The sequence below is a fragment of the Capra hircus genome, chromosome 3 (genome assembly GCF_001704415.2).
Source record: "Capra hircus breed San Clemente chromosome 3, ASM170441v1, whole genome shotgun sequence".
Classification (NCBI taxonomy): domain Eukaryota; kingdom Metazoa; phylum Chordata; class Mammalia; order Artiodactyla; family Bovidae; genus Capra; species Capra hircus.
The window spans coordinates 1634043-1656926 of record NC_030810.1 but is presented as its reverse complement, the minus strand read 5'-3'; the positions used below and the strand labels follow the sequence as shown (position 1 = coordinate 1656926).

The 22884-nt window shown below is 44.9% G+C and overlaps 1 protein-coding gene across 1 annotated transcript; it reads left to right on the top strand.

Moving 5' to 3' along the window:
* LOC102183565 (olfactory receptor 12-like) lies at positions 2004 to 2954 on the top strand. Its single transcript, XM_018046476.1, has one exon. It carries the CDS (start codon positions 2004 to 2006, stop codon positions 2952 to 2954), a length of 951 nt encoding a protein of 316 aa, XP_017901965.1.

Genomic DNA, 22884 nt, shown 5'->3' with positions numbered 1-22884 from the left:
AAATAATCAGGGAATGTTGTATAAATGTAGGTTTTAATTCAGTGCCTGAGATTCTGAATTTCAGAATAAGTCACAGTCCTGCTGTTTCTGCAGGACCTCAGACCACACCTGAGTTACTAGATTCACAATGAAAGGACTTGGGATGCAGTCACTAAAATTGAGTCTTGCAGACAACACTGATTCTTCTGCTTCATCTGGGAAAGTGTTTCTCAGGATCAACTCAGAGGCAGGTTTATTGAAGTGGCCACCACAGCCCTACTGGGCCATTTCAACAAGACAAAGGGATGTGAGTTTGTTTTTCAGAAATCAAACCACAACTTGGCTTTCAGGATGAAAATGTCAACCTCTTCTCATATGCTTCCCCAGGCATCCTAGGGGTCACTGTTGTGATGACCCAAGGTTTCTGAGGTGGATGAATTGTCCTGGGAAACAGAAAAGAAACAGGAAACTGGGAAGCCCAGGGGATAAAGAAACAAGACAGCCTGCCTGAGAATGGTGGATGAGAGAGCTGGTCACTCTGGTCAAAGTGGTTCCGATGTGTGCATGAGCAGCGAGTGAGCCAAGATGGAAAACAAGGGCATGGCCATCTCAGGTATGCACAGAGGGGGTTCTGTGTACGGGGTGGATGACCAAGGTGTGTTGGGCAGACAGACCCTCAACTCCACCCATAACACCCAGATCTAAACCTGATTTGAGAGGAGCCATCCTGGGCATCCCTAGTCTGACTGTCCCCTCTGTTGTCATGTGAGGGCTGGAGTCAAATAGCCCAGGAAGGATATGCTGGACAACCCACTCTTTCACTTGCACTTCTACTGTAAAGTCTTGCCTCTCATGGATCACCTTCTAAGAACTTCAGGCTGGGAAGTAACATGGAAGCCATTGCTCTTCAACAGGCACCACTCACCACCACCCTCTGCCTGCACACCCCCACTTCTGGGGAACTCTCTCCCTCCGAAGGCAGCCAGCTCCATGAGGTTGCAGATCTGACCTCTAAGAAGCATGGAATCTCTCTGAAATCAGCCTTCACCCTCTCACTAACCCTACGTCCCCACCCCCCAGCCCCGAGAGGCACCATGGCTCTGTGCCCACCATTGTTCCCCACTCAGCCGTTCCTCAACCATGCAGGAGACACAGACATTGAACAGATGTGACAGTGTTGGAGGCCCCCACAGCTCTTATCAGTCACCTCACAGGGTGTTCCCAGGAGCCAGGGTGGGGAAGGACATGCTCATCTCCTGAAGGTGTTACAGCCTCTGTCCTGCTGCTTCTCAGACCATGGAGGTGGGCTGTCCCCACTCCACTTTTTCCAACATTGGGACATTGGCAGGAGGCTCCCTGAGGTCCTCAAGGATGCACAGTGCTCTGCTGACACTATGACACCATGGTCCAGGCTTCAGACAGTGAAGCTGAGATGGGGCTCAGGAGTTGAAGGAGAAACAGACAGAAAACACACACATTTGCCTCATGGGGGCTGGTTCCTGCTCTGTTCCCTGCCTGGAGATGGAATCATCACCAACTCAAGAGCAGGTAGGTATGAGGCCCTAAATGAGCTCACATTACTAAAATTAATGAATTTGTTAATGAGGCTCAGATAATTTAAGATAACATACATGAGCAAGTGTGGAAATGATACCATTAGGGGGCATTCCCTTGGGGGTGGAAAGCTTTTCTCTGACAGGAGGGACAAGGGGCTGCAATGCTGCTCACACTGCAAGGTCTCACTGAAGCACCCAGCCCCTGCCCCAACAAATAGCAGCTCAGACTTTCCCACAGAGGGAATGAAATCTGCATATTTATGAATTACTGAATTGGAGGAAATCTTTGCATTTTAGGTTAGTCTGAGTGCATCAGAAATGGGCAGCTGTGGTCTCTTAGTCAGTGGACGGTGAGGCACTGAAGGCTTTCTGGTCTGCAAGAGATATGACCTTGTGACCTTGACCTGCTACCTATGCTGCCCCTGCCTGCTCTCTGCTGTCTTCTCTGGGTATCATCAGCTCAGGGCCATGTCACCCCTCAGAAATCGAAACCTCTCAGTGATGCCTCTGCAGGAGTTTGTGCTGGATGGATTTGGGGGTGGCCCACAGACCCAGGCCCTGCTCTTTGCTCTGTTCCTGGCCCTGTACGTGGTGGCCGTCCTGGGGAACCTCACCATGATCGTGGTCATCACACTGGATGCCCGTCTGCACTCCCCAGTGTACTTCTTCCTCAAGAACCTCTCTTTTGTGGACCTGTGTTACTCGTCTGTCATTGCCCCCAAGGCCCTGGCCACCTTCCTGTCCTCCTCCAAGGTCATCACCTTTGAGGGATGTGCCACCCAGTTCTTCTTCTTCTCCCTGCTGGTCACCACTGAGGGATTCCTCTTGGCCGTGATGGCCTATGATCGCTTCGTGGCCATCTGCAGCCCCCTGCGCTACCCCATCACCATGCGTCCCTCGGTCTGTGCCCGCCTGATGCTGGGCTGCTACTCTGGGGGCTCCTTCAACTCCATCCTACAGACCAGCTTCACATTCAGCCTCCCGTTCTGCAGCTCCAACCACATCGACCACTTCTTCTGTGATGTGCCGCCTCTGCTCAAGCTTGCCTGTGCTGACACTACCATCAATGAGCTGCTCTTGTTTGGCCTTTGTGGCCTCATCATTGTGGGCACCATACTCGTGATTTTCATCTCCTATGGCTACATCACAGTGACCATCCTGAGGATGTGCTCAGGAGGAGGGAGGCACAAGCTCTTCTCCACCTGTGGCTCCCACATGACAGCCGTGTCCCTCCTTTATGGGACTGTGTTTGTCATGTATGCCCAGCCGGGGGCTGTGGAGTCCATGGAGCAGGGCAAGGTGGTCTCCATCTTCTACACCCTGGTCATCCCAATGCTCAACCCCCTCATCTACAGCCTGAGAAACAAGGACGTGAAGGATGCCCTGAGGAGACTGGGGCAGAGGCACACAGCCACGTGATGGAGGGTGGCCAGAGAGACAGTGTCCTGAGGAGAGGACAAGGGGACTTTGAGGGGAGGCACTGCATTTGGTTTGACAAATTCATTCCTCATTCACCCAATTCATTCTTTCATTGAACATCTTATTCAACCTTTCAAGGAAGCACATCATGAAACACACACACAAGTGTGAGATGCAAAGGTGGATAAGGTATCTTTGCCACCAAAAGACTAATGGTCCACAGATAAGACCCTAAACTTAAAGTCTGATAACACACAGTGGGCAGAGTTATGTACAGGGAGTGTTTGAAGCAGGATATGGGCCCCAATTCAAAATCTACCAGTGAAGGTACATGACTAAAAAAATGTGAGATCTCTCTCTCTACTTTAAGGCTGAATCTTTGTAAATCTGTGTTCAGCAATCTCCCTGGACTACCTAATAGGGGCCTTGGGACCCTCAGCCTTGGCCCTTCCTTAGAGATGGCATGGGATCACCCAGAACCAACTAGAGGAGTTAGGAAGCCCATGCTTCCCTTCAATCCTGAGTGGGGCTGTTCCTCCCCTCCCCCTTCTGTTCGCTGCTGCCGCCACCCAACAGGGAAGCAGGGAGCACTTGTGCTCCTGCTTCAGATTCTCCTAGTGCTCCCTGCCCTGGGTTTCTCCCCTCAGACAGCAGCTGGGAGCCCCAGGGAGCCAACAAGGATGCCTGACACCCAAAGTTCCACTGACTCTTTGAGAGAGTTAACTTAGGCAGGTTGATAAGGAGCCCATGCCTAAGTAAGACCCTCCAAGGAGGAGGTAAACATTCCTTCTTTTCCACATTCCTTTGCCTTAGACACGAAGGTCTTGCAGGCAGCAGTGTCTCTTGTTCAAAGGCATACCCATTTGTTGCTGCTGCTGTTGTTGTTTTGAGCTTTGGGTGTACGTTAAGGAAGACAGTCCAGGTAAAGACTTCCATAGCCTTGAGCTCTGGGTTAACCTGTTCCTTCTGGCTAATCTCACACTGATGCCATCCCAGGATGTATATTACGGGAAAGGGTCTGGACAAAATTCCCACAGCCTTGAGGTATATTTCATCTGTTCTCAGCAGCTAGTTGAGAAGTATACAAGGCCCTGCTTAAACTAGTGAGGTGGGCACTCTCCTGCCCCCTTCTGATGTCTATGCCCCCTTATGATGTCTTCTATATGACAGATTTTTCTGTCACTTCCACTTTAAGTAAAATTTACGCAAAACTCTGACTGAGACTGGCTTTGGTCTTGGAGTTAAATCTTTCCCTTTGGAGACCACGGATCCGGCAGCACAGTTCACCACTAAACTATCGGCTTTACCATCTACCTAACTGGTGACAGTGTCCTGACTACTTGCCGCACTAACAGATGGTGTCTTGTCAGCACAGACATCTCTGCATAAGGAAGGAGGCCCTGGTGCTGCTGCGGAGAGGAGGGGGTGGAGAGAGAAGATGCACTTCTTGGTGGTGAGCACAGCTCCCTGGCCCTCTGTCTCACACTCCCAGGGGGAACTGGATCCTTGGTGTTCACCTGCCTGTTCAGAGATCCATCCTTGCGCTCCGAGGACCCAACACACAGCCTGGACTGAGTCAATGGCCTCCTTGTCGTGCCTCCCTTTGGTAGGGTCATCACACCCATGGCCACTACCAGGAGTGTGTCCTCTCTTCCCTGTATCATCAGCGAGGACGCGTCCTGTCTTTCTGATCACAGCTCTCCATCTCCCTGCTCTCCTGCTCTGGAGGGCTGGGGAGGGACTGCAACACCCGGGCCATCAGCTTGCTCCTCACTGCTGCTCAAATGGGACATCCTTCAAGGTCTCTGCTCAATTCGTATTCCCACTGTCTCATATCCGGCCTTCATAATTAATTCTACCTTTGCCAGTCCTTCTCCAAAATATCTTTTCTTCCAAGTTATAGCATTCTGTCTCCCACTCTCCCTTGTTTCCTCTATTTCTCTCTTCATCTCACTGCTCCCCACTTTCCCCCTTCTTTCTTTCATTGTTTTCTCTTTCCCTCTTCTTCTTCTTCCTCACTGTATTTTTTCATTCTGTAAGTTTTCTTCTAGTACCTTAATCAAAATTTCTAAAGGAAAATGGAAAATGTAATATTTTTCTATGCAAGTGTAGATTTGCCATCATCTATTATAGTAAAATTTAATGGTACAAATATTAAGGAATCAGTGAATCTTACTAAAAGATCATTAATTCTGAATTTGACTAAATCAGGAAAGCTGGTTCAATATTAGATGTAGCAGAAATTCTCCAACAGTCTTGAAGAAAATGATTTTTAAACTCTGCACTTTGACCTTACCTCTATGTAAACCAACATGTCAGATTGTAGTGAAGATCACTGTACAATGTTAGAAGTGGTTTATTTGTTTTTTTCATCATGTTATATCTTTGCAAGCTGCTGGTACATAGTAGGTTCTCAACTCACACCAATTGCCTGATTATAATTTGAGTTGAGTGTTAATCAGTCATTGAACTCCAAAATATACACAATACAGCTCTAGTTTGTTTATTGTGTTTAGGTGGACAATAAACACATTTCATTGGAGGACTATATTGTAGTTTTGATGTTGATTTTATAATAAGCTTCAGAAGTGTCTACCTTTTAATGTAAAATCTAACTTTTGCTATAACTAATTTTCCTTGTATAGTTCAGTAGTATTTAGCATATTCACCTTGTGTGAATCAGATCTCCAGAATGTTTTCATCTTAAAAACCTGGAACTCCATACCCCTGGTCAATAGCTCCCTGCTTCCCCCTTATCTCCACCACTGGCAGCCATCATTCTACTTTCTGTCTATGAATGTGACTTCCTCAGGTGCCCCAGATAAGTAAAACATACAGCGTTTGTCTTTTTGGGTCTGACTGTTTCACTTAGCACAGTGTCCTTAAGGTGTGCCCATGTTGCAAATGGGCAACGTGGATATGACAGGATTTCTATCCTTTTTAAGCCTGACTAATATTCCATTACATGGTATGTGATGGATTTTTGTTTATCTCTTCATCCACCAAGGGACACTTGGGTTGCCACCACCTTTTAGCTATGAGGAAGAATGTGCTATGTAAATAGGCATGCATATATCTCAGAGAGACTGCTTTTTTAGTATATTATCAAATGTTTGATTGTATCATTTTTTTTTTTTAATTTTGAGGAGAACTATATAGGACATTTCATCATGGCTGCACCTGATGCAAAGAACTGACTCATTGGAAAAGACGCTGATTCTGGGAAAGATTGAAGGAGGAGGAGAAGGGGATGACAGAGGATGAGATGGTTGGATGGCATCACCAACCTGATGGACATGAGTTTGAGCAAGCACCCGGAGTTTGTGATGTGCCGGGGTCCAGCCCCGGTGGATCCAGGGTGATTTGAAGGTGGGGGACGGCGTTGGCATCTTCGGAAAAATACATATTTAATCACAGATATATAGAGAGATTAGAAAAGGATAGTGTAGTAGGAAGGTTAGTGGAGAAAAAGAGGCTGAATAACTTGGATTATGTGGAATAGCATCCATGCTCCAGATGGGAATTCAGCCAGAAAAACGAGGAGCAAGAAAGAACGACATGGGGGAATCAGTCTTTCTGGAAACTGATCTGATTTCTTTATTTTTGGGTTTGCTTATATACCTTTTGTTACACATAGGGATGAATACAGAGTCAGGCGGGGGTCAGCTGTCCTGACCTTAATCAAAATCAGGTGCCTCACATAAAAAGGTCTTAGGGATTTTACATCATCTGGCCATGAGATCTGCTGACATTTTATGATCCTCTCTTTCTGATAACCAAAAACTTATTTCTTCCAAGGGTGTTTTTTCTTAAACCAGGCACCACCATCCAAATAAAGTTACATTCCTATAGGGTGAGGGTGTTGTGAGTTACAATCAAGAAAGGAATTTATTTAACCCAAGGTTAACATGATTAATCTTAAAGGTTAATACTTATTTCTCCTATATACTTAAAGGTTAATGCTTATTTCTCCTATATGCTAGTTATATTCATTATAAAGGTAGGGAACATGGAGATTTAGCAGCAAACATCGGCCCAACAAATGAAAATCCTTTCACCAATGTTCCCCTTATGATCTATTTAGTCTTAAGATAGTGATAAAGTTACATTTTTACATAGCAAGGACACAGTGGTTTATAACAAAGTAGAGTGATCTATTACAAAAGAGAAAATTCATTAACTCAAAAAGCCTAGTATTGCTAACCTTAAAAACTACTATATTTCCTTTTCTATATTCCGAATACATTGATTAATATATTTCCAGGTGCCTAAGGATATAGAGGCCTGGCGGCAATCATTGACTCAACAAGAAGAAAAAGCCCTATGCTAATTAAGACTCTCAAAATACTCCAAAACTCTCTGTGCTGTTTACGGTTAAGAGGTAGTAAACAATCATGTGGCAGCAGTATGGATAATCCTGTCACACAAGCTAGTCTGTCAGCAGAGAAGTTTGACCTGAGACACCCTTGTCCCACCCAGAGCAGGGAATTAGCAGCAATTATTGACACAACAAATGAAAAACCCTTCACCAATATAATTCCTAACCAACCCATTATACTAATAATTGCTAACTCCCCAAAAGAATTTGCCTTTAGTAAGTCTAAAACATCTCGTGCCTCTTAGATTGGGAGGCTGTAAACAATCACATGTGGCTGGACTAACCTATACAGGCGGGCTAGATAACCTTCAGAGGGGTCCATAAGCTGAAACACTCTTGTCCCTCCCAGGAATTTTTATTGCCTTGGAGCTGCGCGTTTACTCCTTCTCTGAGAGAAACGGTTATGGGGGAGAGCATAAAACAGACTCTGGTTTTGGGGTAGATACTCGGGAACAGGGGGTTTCCTGAGGCTTGATCACGCCTTTGCATATGCCAAGCCTCCTTCCTCATGACCTTTGCCATGGGCAGAGTTCCTCACGCTGGCCCCTGGCAGTGATGGGCAGGGAAGCTGGGCGTGCTGCAGTCCATGGGGTCACAAAGATTCATACATGACTGACTGACTGAACTGAACTGTATCATTTCATAGTTCCACCAACAATCCATTCTTTGCAACCCATGGACTATAGCCTGCAAAGATCCTCTCTCCGTGGAATTCTCCAGGCAAGACCACTGGAGTGGGTTACCATTTCCTCTTCCAGGGTATCTTCCCAGGGATCAAACCCAAGTCACTTACATCTCCTGCATTAATAGGTGGGTTCTTTACCACGAACGCCACCTGTGAAGCCCATATGATACTTTTCATCATGGCTGTACCATTTCATATACCCACCAACAATGTGAAACAATTTCAGTTTCTTTACATCCTAGTCAACATGTTTTTTTTCACAGTTGCTGGAAGCCAGCGTGGAGAATCCTGCCCATGGCAAAGGTCATGAGGAAGAGGCCTGATGGGCAAAGGCGAGATCAGGACTCAAGGGACCCCTTGGACCTGCTCGAGCATCTACCTCAAAACCAGAATCTGTTTTTTTCATGACTTTCATCAACACTTCTGACATTAACAGAGGGCTGTCCCTGAACAAAGAGTTAACTTAGGGCTCTAGTTGATAAATCTCCTGGGCATGAAAGGAGTGTTTCAACCCCCCTGTTAGCATTCTAGCTTACTTGGCAGGTTTATCCAGACTCTTGCAATATTGCTGAGCCTATGCTTGCTGCCAAGTTCTCACATCCCTTATCCATTGTGTTCCTGGGAGTGCATATAGTCAGGATGTAGTAGAAACAAGTAACAGCCTTAGCATTAGCAACATTAGACTTTGAGTTAATAAGTTCTTTCTTTGCTGTAACCCGATGAATCTTTGCTCCATAAAAATGTAACTCTGTACTTTAAGGGTGACGCAGGCTAGGAATTTAAGAAGAAACACTTTAAGGGGAATTATTGTTCTGGCTGACCAACCTTTATCAAAAAGAGGTCATAAAATATCAACAGGCCTCTGGGCCAGAAGATAATGTACAAAAAGTAAGACTCTTGCAGGAAAGAACCTGATATTGATAAAAGTTATTACTGATGGAATGTTGAGTTGACTCTGCATTTTTCACCTTGCTGCATGTATAACTCAGGGTATAAAAGCCCCGAGGAAAATAAAGTAAACGGGCCTCACTCACTGAAGCTTGGTCACCCCGTGTCATTCTTTCTTTATCTCTGTCTCTATCTTTCTTCATTCGCCGACGTCGTCCATCCTGAAGATATCCCTCGACTCTGCTGAGGCTGGACCCTGGCACACAGTATCCCTCATAAGGGCTGTGAACTGTTATGTCTTTCTTCTTTTCATTTTCCTAATGATTAGTGATTTTGAGCATTTTCTTATATGTTTGCTTGCAATTTATAAGTCATCTTTAGAGAAATCGTCAAGTAGTATGAACACTTTCAATCTGGTTATCGATCTGTTTAATTGTAGAAATTATTTATATATTCTCTTAGTAGAGATAAGATTTTTCAACATTTTGGGGCTTCCCAGTTGGCTTTGTGGTAAAAGAATCTGCCGGGAGCCAGCATGAGGAATTCCACCCGTGACAAGGTCATGCGGCAAGAGCTCTGATGGCAAGGCTAATCAGAGCTCAGGTTTTCCCCCTGGAATTTCCTGAGTATCCACCCCCCCCAAAAAATAAGAATCTGCCTGCTTTTCCACTCTTCTGATATTTTCTGGAAAAAGTCAAATCAAGGCTTTAGTCTTCTGCATTTGAAAGGGATGTTTCAGTTAAACCCCCTCTGATAGCTCTCTAGCTTGCCCAACAGGTTCCCCAGACCTCTTACAGCTTGTGAATTGCTCACAGCCTTCCCCCCCAACTGCGAGAGGCACAAAGCTTGAAAGCATCTTAAATATACAGAGCCTTTTCTAAAGAGTTAAAAATTATATTGGTAGAGGGTTTTCACTGTTGACTCAATGACTGCTGCCAGCCCTCCACATTCTTTATCTTTTAGGCACCTGGAAGGATGTTACTCAATGTAAGCAGGATGTAGAAAAAGATACATAGTAGTTTTGATGTTAGCAACACTAGACTTTTGAGTTAATTGCTTCTCTTTTGCTGTAAATCACTGTACTCCCTCTACTTGTTATAAGTTGCTGTATCTTTGCTGTGTAAGAATGTGACTTTATTTAGTGCTTTCTGAGAGTGGCACCAGACCTTGGGAAGATCAACACAAATAAGTCTTCTAGTTAACTAACGCTTATCAGAAAAAAGGCTGTAAAATGCTAATTGGCCCTTCTTAGCCAGAAGATGATGTAAATCACCTAAGACTTGTGTGTACAATTAGGTGTGCAGAGAGAGAAGCCTGGTTTTGATAAGAGTCTGGGCTGCTAACGCTGCACAACTTTGTGTTACCCATTGATCCCCATGTTTTATCAAAAATATAAAAGGCCTTCTGAACAATAGAGGACGGAGCCAGTCGCTGGACTGGTTTCCCCCGTGTCTCTCTCTTTTTCTCCCTCTCCATCCATTTCCTCTTTACTTTAATTTCAGGCTGAATTTCCATCTGGGGCACGGAGGCTCGCCAAGTCTACTTACTTGCCCTGGCTGTTAAGACTTGCGCGAAAGGGAGCCTAAGGCGAGGCACCCTTAGATATTCAAGTGAGCGCCGGTGGCCCAACGTAGATGGTGCAAATTCCTTGTCTGGAATTTTATTGGTCTTCCGCATAATCCAAGTTATTCAGCCCTCTTCCTCCACTTAATTTTCATACTACACTATTGTTTCTTAATCTAATCTTATATCAATCAATAAATGTTTTTCTCACACCAACGCCATCCACGCTTCTAATTCCCTAGATCCACCGGGGCTGGACCCCGGCAAGAATCTGCTTACCAATGCAGGTGACATGAGTTTGATTCCAATCAGGAAGATCCCACATGGGTGGAGCAACAAAGCCTGCACACCGCAACTACTGAGCCTGTGCTCTAGATCTGGGGAGCTGCAGCTACTGATGCCAGCGTGCCCCAGAGCCCATGCTCCGCAAAAGAGAAGGCACAGCAGTGAATGCGTGCCACAGCAATGAGAGTGTGCAAAGTGAGCAGCTGCACTCCACAGTGAGGAGTAGTGCCCACCATCTGTGACCAGGGAAAAGCCTGAACAGCAACGAAAACCCAGCACAGCCAACAAATAAATATAAATAAGATCATTTTCTAAAGGAGTTCAATGTTTTCTTCCACGTTGTATATTGCTTCCTCACAATGTCGTATATGTGCTTTAATGCTCAGCTCAGTTCAGTTCAGTCGCTCAGTCATGTCCACTCTTTGTGACCCCATGAATCACAGCACGCCAAGCCTCCTGTCCATCACCAACTCCCGGAGTTCACTCAGACTCACGTCCATCGAGTTAGTGATGCCATCCAGCCATCTCATCCTCTGCCGTCCCCTTCTCCTCCTGCCCTCAATCCCTCCCAGCATCAGAGTTTTCTCCAATGAGTCAACTCTTCGCATGAGGTGGCCAAAGTACTGGAGTTTCAGCTTCAGCATCATTCCATCCAAAGAAATCCCGGGGCTGATCTCCTTTAGAATGGACTGGTTGGATCCCTTGCAATTCAAGGGACCCTCAAGAGTCTTCTCCCACACCACAGTTCAAAAGCATCAATTCTTTGGCCCTCAGCCTTCTTCATAGTCCATCTCTCACATCCATACATGACCACAGGAAAAACCATAGCCTTGAATAGATGGACCTTAGTCAGCAAAGTAATGTCTCTGCTTTTGAATATACTATCTGGGTTGGTCATAACTTTTCTTCCAAGGAGTAAGCGTCTTTTAATTTCATGGCTGCAATCACCATCTGCAGAGATTTTGGAGGCCCCCAGAAATAAAGTCTGACACTGCTTCCACTGTTTCTCCATCTATTTCCCATGAAGTGATGGGACCAAATGCCATGATCTTCATTTTCTGAATGTTGAGCTTTAAGCCAACTGTTTCACTCTCCTCTTTCACTTTCATCAAGAGGCTTTTGAGTTCCTCTTCACTTTCTGCCACAAGGGTGGTGTCATCTGCATATCTGAGGTTACTGATATTTCTCCCGGAAATCTTGATTCCAGCATGTGTTTCTGCCAGTCCAGCGTTTCTCAGGATGTACTCTGCATAGAATTTAAATAAGCAGGGTGACAATATACAGCCTTGACGTACGCCTTTTCCTATTTGGAACCAGTCTGTTGTTCCATGTCCAGTTCTAACTGTTGCTTCCTGACCTGCATACAGATTTCTTAAGAGGCAAGTCAGGTGGTCTGGTATTCCCATCTCTCTCAGAATTTTCCACAGTTTATTGTGATACACGAAGTCAAAGGCTTTGGCATAGTCAATAAAGCAGAAATAGATGTTTTTCTGGAACTCTCTTGCTTTTTCCATGATGCAGTGGATATTGGCAATTTGATCTCTGGTTCCTCTGCCTTTTCTAAAACAAGCTTGAACATCAGGGAGTTCATGGTTCACATATTGCTGAAGCCTGGGTTGGAGAGTTTTGAGCATTACTTTACTAGCATGTGAGATAAGTGCAATTGTGTGGTAGTTTGAGCATTCTTTGGCATTGCCTTTCTTTGGGATTGGAATGAAAACTGACCTTTTCCAGTCCTGTGGCCACCGCTGAGTTTTCCAAATTTGCTGGCATATTGAGTGCAGCACTTGTTTAATTTAAGTTGTAGGAACTCTATATATTCTGGATACTACAGTATATCAGACATAAGATTTGCAAACATTTCCCACCATCTCACAGGTTGCCTTTTCATGGTGTTAAGAATTTAATGCACAGATTTTCAACTTTGATGGGGTCCCTTGTGTCTATTTTTACTTTTCTTTGGTTTGTTTCTATTAATTAATTTATTTTTTAATTGAAGGATAATTGCTTTACAGAATTTTGTTTTATGTCAAACCTCAAAATGAATCAGCCATAGGTATACTATATCCCCTCCCTTTTGAAACTCTCTCCCATGTCCCTCCCCATCCCACCTCTCCAGGTTGATACAGAGCCCCTGTTTGAGTTTCCTGTGCCATATAGCAAATTCCCATTGGCTATATATTTTACATAGGGTAATGTAAATTTCCATGTTACTCTTTCCATACATCTCACCCTCTCCTCCCCTCTCCCCATGTCCATAAGTCTTCTCTATGACTGTTTCTCCATTGTTGCCCTGCAAATAAAATTTTCAGTACCATTTTCCTAGAGTCTGTATATATTTGTTAGAATACGATATTTACCTTTCTCTTTCTGACTTCACTCTGTACAATAGGCTCTAGGTTCATCCACCTCATTAGAACTGACTCAAATGCATTCCTTTTTATGGCTGAGTAATACTCTTGGCTGCCGTCCCTGGCCTCGGAGGCGGGGGAGCTCCTCCTGGCCACTGCCCCTGACCTCGGATGCAGGGTAGCTCCTTTAGGCCATTCCTGAGCTGTTGCAGCCTGGCGCTCTAGTCTGCTGCCCCGACCTTGGACGTGAGGTAACTCCTCTTGGCCGCCGCCCTTCGAACATGGGGTCCTCCCGGCTTCTGCCCCTGACCTCGGACATGGGGTAGCTCCTCTCAGCCGAGCTCCATGTGCCAGTTGCAGCAGCCTGCACTTAGTGCGCTGGTAGCAGCCGCCAATGCCCTCATCCAAGGTAAGGAGAAGCAGCTGTGCTTTGCTGGAGCAGCTGTGAAGAGATACCCCACGCCCAATGTAAGAGAAACCCAAGTAAGATGGTAGGTGTTGCAAGAGGGCATCAGAGGGCAGACACACTGAAACCATACTCACAGAAAACTAGACAATCTAATCACACTAGGACCACAGCCTTGTCCAACTTGATGAAACCAAGCCATGCACACAGGGCCACCCAAGACGGGCGGGTCATGGCGGAGACGTCCACTCAGAGGAGCTACCCACGTCCGAGGTCAGGGGCAGAAGCCGGGAGGACCTCATGTCCGAAGGGTGGCGGCCAAGGGGAGTTACCTCACGTCCAAGGTCAGGGGCAGCAGCCTAGAGTCCTAGGCTGCTATGGCTCAGGAACAGCTGAGAGGAGCTACCCTGCATCCAAGGTCAGGGGCGGGTCATGGTGGACAGAATGTGGTCGCTGGAGAAGGGAATGGTAAACCACTTCAGCATTCTTGCCTTGAGAACCCCATGAACAGTATGAAAAGGCAAAATGATAGGATACTGAAAGAGGAACTTCCCAGGTCAGTAGGTGCCCAATATGCTACTGGAGGTCAGTGGAGAAATAACTCTAGAAAGAATGAAGGGATGGAGCCAAAGCAAAAACAATATTCAGCTGTAGATGTGACTGGTGATAGAAGCAAAGTCCGCTGTTGTAAAGAGCAATACTGCATAGGAACCTGGAATGTCAGGTCCATGAATCAAGGCAAATTGGGAGTGGTCAGACAAGAGATGGCAAGAGTGAACATCGACATTCTAGGAATCAGCAAACTAAAATGGACTAGAATGGGTGAATTTAATTCAGATGACCATTATATCTACTACTGCGGGCAGGAATCCCTCAGAAGAAATGGAGTAGCCATCATGGTCAACAGAAGAGTCCGAAATGCAGTACTGGATGCAATCTCAAGTGATTGCTTGGAGCCGTGGGAGCCACCCACACGGTCACGTCTGTCTCAGTGACTGGGTCCTCCAGCTGGGCCTGCTTCCTGTGCCTGTCACAGCCCAGACCAGGGCTGAAGTCCACACTCACATGGGACATGGGCACCAGCTGTGTGATGCCCGGGAGGTGGTCAGGGGAGATGCAGCCCAACAAGGGAGGGGTGAAGAAGGAAGGTGTACACCGCAGTGCCTCCCAGGACTCAGAGGAGCATCCGTGGGAGAGCAGAGCCGATTTTAGAGCAGTTTCATTCTTTATAGGTGTGAGCTGCAGGATCACAAGGCTGGCCACCTTCAGAGGGAGTGCCCTCCCCTGGAGTCTGGGTGTACAGGCAGCAGCTATGTGGTCAGTGGGGCCTGCGGAGAAGCAACGACCACCACACTCTCACTCAGCCTGCAGTTCTCTTAGAAGTTGGTCTGAGAGAGTTCCTTGGTCTGAGAGAGTTCCATGCTCTCCAACAATAGAGCATGCAGGAGAAAGAACAGGTTGCCCATCTTTCCTCTCCTGGCTGGCCTGACTCCAACCCTCACAGGACAGCAGAGCATCAGAGTTTGCTAGGGATGCCCCAGCATTGCGACATGGGTTAGGAGCTGGTGGTCTGAGTGCAGTTGGTGGGATGCCCTACACACGTCGGCTGCCCACTCCTTGGCTGTCTTCCCATCCCTGTCCTGTGCACACATTCCCATTAGTCTCAGCTAAGTTTTGCTGGACTCGAATAAGTGAGTTAAACTCATTGACCATTTTATCTACTGCTGTGGCAGGAATCACTTAGAAGAAACGGGGTAGCCCTCCTAGTCAACAAAAGAGTCTGAAATGCAGTACTTGGGTACAATCTCAAAAACGACAGTAATCTCTCTTCATTTCCAAGGCAAACCATTGAATATAACAGTTATCCAAGTCTATGCCCCAACCAGTAATGCTAAAGAAGCTGAAGTTGAATGGTTCTATGAAGACCGACAAGACCTTCTAGAACTAACACCCAAAACGATGTCATTTTCATTATAGGGACCTGGAATGCAAAAGTAGGAAGTCAGGAAATACCTGGAGTAACATGCAAATTTGGCCTTGGAGTACAAAATGAAGCAGGGTAAAGCCTAACAGAGTTTTGCCAAGAGAACATACTGGTCATAGCAATACCCTCTTCCAACAACATAAGAGAAGACTCTACACATGGACATCACCAGCTGGTCAGTACTGAAATCAGATTGATCATATTCTTTGCAGCTGAAGATGAAGAAGCTCCAAACAGTCAGCAAAAACAAGACTGGTAGCTAAGTGTGGCTCAGATCATTCACTTCTTATTGCCAAATTCAGACCAAATTTGAAGAAAGTAGGGAAAACCATTAGACCATTCAGTTAAGACTTAAATCAAATCCCTTACAATTATACAGTAGAAGTGACAAATAGATTCAAGGGATTAGATCTGATAGACAGAGTGCCTGAAGAACTATGGAAGGAGGTTTGTGACATTGTACAGGAGGCAGTGATGAAGACCATCCCCAAGAAAAAGAAATGCAGAAAGGCAAAATAGCTGAGAAAAGAAGAGAAGCTAAAGGCAAAGGAGAAAAGGAAAGATATGCCCATCTGAATGCAGAGTTTGAGAATAGCAAGAAGAGATAAGAAAGCCTTCCTCAGTGATCAATGCAGAGAAACAGAGGAAAACAACAGAATGGGAAAGACTAGAGATCTCTTCAACAAAATTAGAGATACCAAGGGAATATTTTATGCAAATATGGCCACAATAAAGAACAGAAATGGTATGGCTCCAACAGAGGCAGAAGCTATTAAGAAGAGGTGGCAAGAATACACAGAAGAACTATACAAAAAAGATATTCATGTCCAGATAACCACGATGGTGTGATCACTAACCTAGAGACAGACATCCTGGGATGCAAAGTCAAGTGGGCTTTAGAAGCACCACTATGAACAAAGCTAGTGAAGGTGATGGAATTCCAGTTGAGCTATTTCAAATCCTGGAAGACGATGCTGTGAAAGTGCTGCACTCAATATGCCAGCAAATTTGGAAAACTCAGCAGTGGCTACAGGACTGGAAAAGGTCAATTTTCACTCCAATCCCAAAGAAAGGCAATGCCAAAAAATGTTCAAACTACCACAGAATTGCACTCATCTCACATGCTAGCAAAGCAATGCTCAAAATTCTCCAAGCCAGGCTTCAACAGTATGTGAACCATGAACTTGCATGCTTAAGCTGGATTTAGAAAAGGCAGAGGAACCAGAGATCAAATTGCCAACTTCTGTTGGATCATCAAAAAAGCAAAAGAGTTGCATCTATTTCTGCTTTATTGACTATGCCAAAGCCTTTGACTGTGTGGATCACAACAAACTGTGGAAAATTCTTCAAGAGATGGGAATACCAAACAACCTGACCTGGTTCCTGAGAAATATGTATGCAAGTCAAGAAACAACAGTTAGAACCGGACATGGAACAACAGACTGGTTCCAAATTGGGAAAGGAGTACGTCAAGGCTGTATACTGTCACCCTGCTTATTTAACTTATATGCAGAGTACATCATGAGAAACGCTGGAATGGAAGAAGCACAGCTGGAATCAAGATTGCCGGGAGAAATATCAATAACCTCAGATATGCAGATGACACCACCCTTATGGCAGAAAGTGAAGAGGAACTAAAGAGCCTCTTGATGAAAGTGAAAGAGAAGAGTGAAAAGCTGATTTAAAACTCAACATTCATAAAACTAATGTCAGGGCATCCGGTCCCCTCACTTCATGGCAAATAGATGGAGAAAGAGTGGAAACACTGGCAAACCTTTTTTTTTTTTTTTTTTTTGCGGGGCGGGGGGCTCCAAAATCACTGCAGATGGTGATTGTAGCCATGAAACTAAAAGATGCTGTTTCCGTGGAAGAAAAGCTATGGCCAACCTAGACAGCATATTTGAAAGCAGAGACATTACTTTGCCAACAGAGGTCTATCTAGTCAAGGCTATGGCTTTTCCTGTAGTGAGGTGTGGATGTGAGTGTTGGACTATAAGGAAAGCTGAGCACTGAAGAATTGATGCTTTTGAATTATGGTGTTGAAGACTCTTGAGAGTCCCTTGGACTGCAAGGAGATCCAAGCACTCAATCCTAAAGGAAATCAGTTCTGAATATTCATTGGAAGGACTGATGTTGAAGCTGAAACTCCAACACTTTGGGCACTTGATGCGAAGAACTGACTCATTTGAAAAGACCCTGCTGCTGGGAAAGATTGAAGGCAGGAGGATAAGGGGATGACAGAGGGTGAGATGGTTGGATGGCATCACTGATTTGATGGACACGAGTGTGAGTGAACTCGGGAGTTGGTAATAGAACAGGGAGGCCAGACGTGCTGCAGTCCATGGGTCGAAAGGAATCAGACACGACTGAGTGGCTGAACTGAACTGAAGCTTTTCTGTCCATCTCTGTGTACCTGCTCTTCATACTCACAGCAGAGCCACTGTGACCAGAGTGACCGTCTTTCCTCTGCCATCCCCGGCCTCCATTCTTGCTTTTATGTCCCCTGTGGTTCCCAGCTTCACGTTCTATTCTGTTTCCCAGGACAATTTGTCCACTTCAGGGGCCTTGGGTCCTGAGAACAGTGACCCCTAGGATGCCTAGTGAAGCACATGAGAAGCAATTTGCATTTTCTTCTGGGAAGCCAAGATGGTTTTTGAAAATAAACTCACACATTCCATTGGCTACTGAGATACTGCAGTGGGGCTGTGGTCGCTTCAGTAAACCTGTGATTAAACTTGATATGTACTTTCCCCTGTGAAGCAGAAGAATCCAGTGTTGTCTGCAAGCCTCTGTATTTATTGACTGGGTCCTGTATCCTTTTCCTTGTAAATTTAGTTAGTCAAATGCAGTCTGAGGCCCTATAACAATATCATTACCTACAGCTGGTCAGAAATGCAAGGTCTCAAGCCACTGGATTTAAGCCCATGTTTATTTGATATGTCCTGATTATTTCTACTTTCATTAATGTTCAGACCTGCTGCCCTGACTGACCCTGCCCAGTGCAGTTGGGAAGTGGGCAGTGATATGTCCAGGATTCAGGCCCCCAGGACTCACCTGTCAGTGATACTGACCACGCCCTGCTGAGTGATGACCGCGGTGCTCCTGTGATGTCAGGAGGGCCAAGGCTCACCCAGGAGCCCATGCTCCCAGGGAGGACGGGACTCCTGACCCAGGTCTGTGCTGATGATAATGATGTGGCATTGAGTGCCCCCTCCCTTGTCCACGTCTGGCCTCCTGTGCAGGGAAGTGAGAGTTGGGAGGGTGCAGCAGAGAGCACCTAGGTCACAGTGAGAGGGAGGTCAGGTGCTCCAAGGACCCTCTGCAGGAAACTCTAAGGTCTTGGTAAAAGCAGAAGGTGGTATGGACTCAGCTCATCTGCTCCTCTGTGTCTGTCCCTCAGGCAGTTGGTACTCATGGCACCTGCATCTTTGGGTTCCTCTGCTGGGAAGATGCTCTCCACTTGGCACAGCTGGGATTTGCAGCCTCAAATGGCAAATTAGGTGAGACTTGGCCTCTGAGTGCATTGGGGCTCCCTACTCCCAGGGTCCCAGAGAGATGTAGTCCTGTGGCCAAACTTCCTCTGATACATCTCAGCTCAGAACAGGATGGTTAGCAGTGACTCCCTGAAATCATTCTGAACTACTGGGGTCCACTGAGCAAGAAGCAAGACAATTCAGAGGAACCCAGTGGTCTTCCTTGGAAAGGCCTCCCTAGGGCTACAGCTATGACCTTCTGGCCCACAGCCCTTCCTTCCTGTTTCATCGTGGTTTGTTGGCATGACAAAGAGTGATGTGCAGGACTCTGTGCCTGGTGAATAAGCACAGCCCTTTCTCTGTCATAAGGTGGCTCTTCTATCAATGCAGATTGAGTAAATATATGTTAAAACAAAATATTTTCACCTTGGGCAGATATCCAAAATCAAATTATAAATGTTGAATATGGTTACTAGAAAAACATAGAAAGTTTTATAGTAAAAAGTTGGAGAAAGTTGTGTTATGAATATCCTTAGGAAAATGAGGCTCTTATGGCTCAGTAATTATTAGACAAAGTAGATTTCAGGGGGAAAGTTTGCATATTATAAAGGGATGTTCAAAATGAAAATGTCCAAGCTGGATGATGTGAAAAATTTAAGTTTGTATACAAATTATGAAAATTTAAAATATATGAAGTAAAAACAATTAAAAGAGATGTAAACATCCAAATCATGATTATATTATCACATTTTTCTCAGTAGTTGATGGAATAAACCAAAGCATTGTTGCCGTGTGTTACATTGTTTCAAAGTGTTAGCACTGGGGACCTGCTTGGCTTAGATGCAGCGCTGCACTCAGCAGCTGGGGAATATACACTCCCCTGAATCAGACACAGCATCACTGTAGTGATGTGAGTAATGTCTGCCCCAAAAAATAAGTACCCAGAAACTCAGAATGTGACCTTACTTGGAAATAAGGTCTTTCCAAGTGAATTAGTTAGAAAGATGTCATGCTGGATTAGGTGGGTCCTAAATTCATCTGGTCCCATCACTTCATGGGAAATAGATGGGATAAAGTGTCAGACTTTATTTTGGGGGGCTCCAAAATCACTGCAGATTGTGATTGCAGCCATGAAATTAAAAGACACTTAATCCTTGGAAGGAAAGTTATGACCAACTTGGATAGTATATTCAAAAGCAGAGATATTACTGTGTCAACAAACGTCCATCTAGTCAAGGCTATGGTTTTTCCAGTGGTCATGTATGGATGTGAGAGTTAGACTGTGAAGAAAGCTGACCACCAAAGAATGGATGCTTTTGAACTGTGGTGTTGGAGAAGAGTCTTGAGAGTCCCTTGGACTGCAAGGAGATCCAACCAGCCCATTCTAAAGGAGATTAGTCCTGGGTGTTCATTGGAAGGACTGATGCTAAAGCTGAAACTCCAGTAGTTTGGCCACCTCATGCGAAGATTTGACTCATTGGAACAGACTCTGATGCTGGGAGTGATTGGGGGCAGGAGGAGAAGGGGACAACAGAGGATGAGATGGCTGGATGGCATCACCAACTCGATGCACATGAGTTTGAGTGAACTCTGGGAGTTGGTGATGAACAGGGAGGCCTGGCATGCTGCAATTCATGGGGTCGCAAAGAGTCGGACATGACTGAGAGATTGAACTGAACTAAATTCTATAACTGGTGTCCATCGAAGAACAGGAAAAGGGCATGTAAAGATGGGATAGAAGTTGGAGTGATGCAGGAACAGGGGAAGGAACATCAACATCACCAGGAGCCCCCAGAAAGAGGCAAGGGAGAATATTTGTCTAAAGCTTTCAAGGGCAGCAGCCCCTGCTGACGACTTGATTTTGGACATCTGTCCTTCAAGCTTATGAGAAAGTTAAGTCCTGTGGCTCTAAGTTGCCCGCTTTTGTTGGCCAGTCACGATGACTCTGGTGACTCTTACAGGAGGGCAGCGAGGGTCTGCTCGCACCTGGCAAGGTCAGCAAATCCTTCACTCTCCCACTCTCCCATTCGCCCAGGGGCGTGTCACCTCTCGCTCTGTGAAAAGTGTACTCTGCACAGATCTTTACCATCTTTCCAATCCTTCCATGTTCTCCATCACTTATTTCATTTGCTTTAAACATGAAAACATAACTGAATTAGTTGTAGAATCTTCTTTAGAGAGACATTTATATTGCTTGCTTTTTATTAGGTTTTTCAATAATGAATATAATGCAATGGACATTTTCCCACCTCTAAACTGTATAAAGACATTTTTTTCCTCTAAACTTCATTAATTTCAACATTAATCTTACATAATGGAGCCTCCTTTTCTTCCACCATTATTCATTTTGTCATCCAGTTACTCGCTTGTAAAGATAAAAGCCTTCTCTTTCAAGATGTCCTGGTTTCAAGGGACTGTTTGGTCTATAAGGCTCGCCGTTACCAAGGTGTTGTCTAACATGGTGGGCACAGAGGATTGTCCACGCCAATCTCTCTTTTCTGTTCTAGTTCTTCAAAAATCTAAATGGACTACATACATAACATCTATGGGAACAGGAGGTTGATTTTTTCTTTTTCTTTTTTTTGGCTGTAAATCATTCTGGCCTTTCACTGTTCTTGGTGAGCAATCACATCACATAAATTGATGTTTATACTTATCTGGGAAATTTTCCCCTCCAAAAGATTGTACCAATGGAATGCTATCAGCAATGCATGAGTCTTAGTTTTCATATATCCTCATTTTTCTGCGTGTGTTAAATCTGTGCTGTTTTGTTTTAATTTATATTTCCTAGTTGCCAATGTGTTCTGGTAACTTTTTCAAATTATTTTTGGCCACTTGAGTTCTCTTTCTTATTTTCTTTTAGATATTTGCTGAAACTTCAGTTTCGATTGTTCCCCTAAGTGGAATGACTTAGGACATCTCTCTCGTGCTCCTTATTTCCCAGTCCTCTACATATTCTTTGACATGGTGCACCCTCTTTTACATTCAGCTTTTCCCCTTGAGTTTATAGCATTGATTTTAGGGTCAGAGAATAGTTAACCCTGGAGTACAAGAAATGGAATTTAGGAAAGTTTCTTTGTCTTGATCTGTGTAGTGGTGTGGTTCAGGAGTGGATTTCACTGTATAATTTTTTATATAATGATAAATATAAATTGTTAGCATAAATAGATCTATGTATTCCATTCTGAGACTAGGAAGGTGAGTACCATTCCTGGAGGTCTGGGTTATTATCTCTAATGACAGTGTCACCCATACCCTTGGCGTGATGGGGCAGGAACCATGGAAACACCTGACCCAAATGGAGCCACCAGACTCACATCAGACCACTGACCTGGCTCCTCGATGAGACACACTGTTAGTCAGACCTGAGCCACTGAAGCAAAACCTGTGCCAGCGACCTCAATCACACCATGTGGAATCTTGCCCACATATTTTAATTATTTCTCAAGCAATTCTCTTTTGTGATGGTGGTGAAGGTGGGCTGGAAAGAGGCCAAGTGGAGGCAGGAGTCAATGCTTCTTGAAAGTTAGTGCCTTTCAGTCAATGTTTATCATTGCTTAACTGGAGATGGCAAGGCCCTGCATCTGGGTAGGGTCAAGAGAAATGGTTAAATATATGTGGAAGTCATTAGGGACTTTTTTCTGTCTGTAATTTGGGTCAAGGTGATACAATAAGACAATGTTTATTTTCATTTCTAGAAAAAAAAACTCTTAATGACAACACATTTTTGTGTGTGCAATACATAAATATATGAGGGGAGAGAGAGAACAGTATTATTGCATAAACATAAATAAATATTATAAATGCATGTGATGTTTCAGAATTCAAAGAATATAATTCAGTTCTTTAAGAGAATGATGGCAGGAAAAATCCAGGATCGTCTCAATTAATACAAGTAAAATTTGATAAAAATCAAC

Excerpts from the sequence above, each read along its gene's own strand:
- LOC102183565 (XM_018046476.1), top strand. The coding sequence starts at position 2,004 with ATGTCACCCCTCAGAAATCGAAACCTCTCAGTGATGCCTCTGCAGGAG.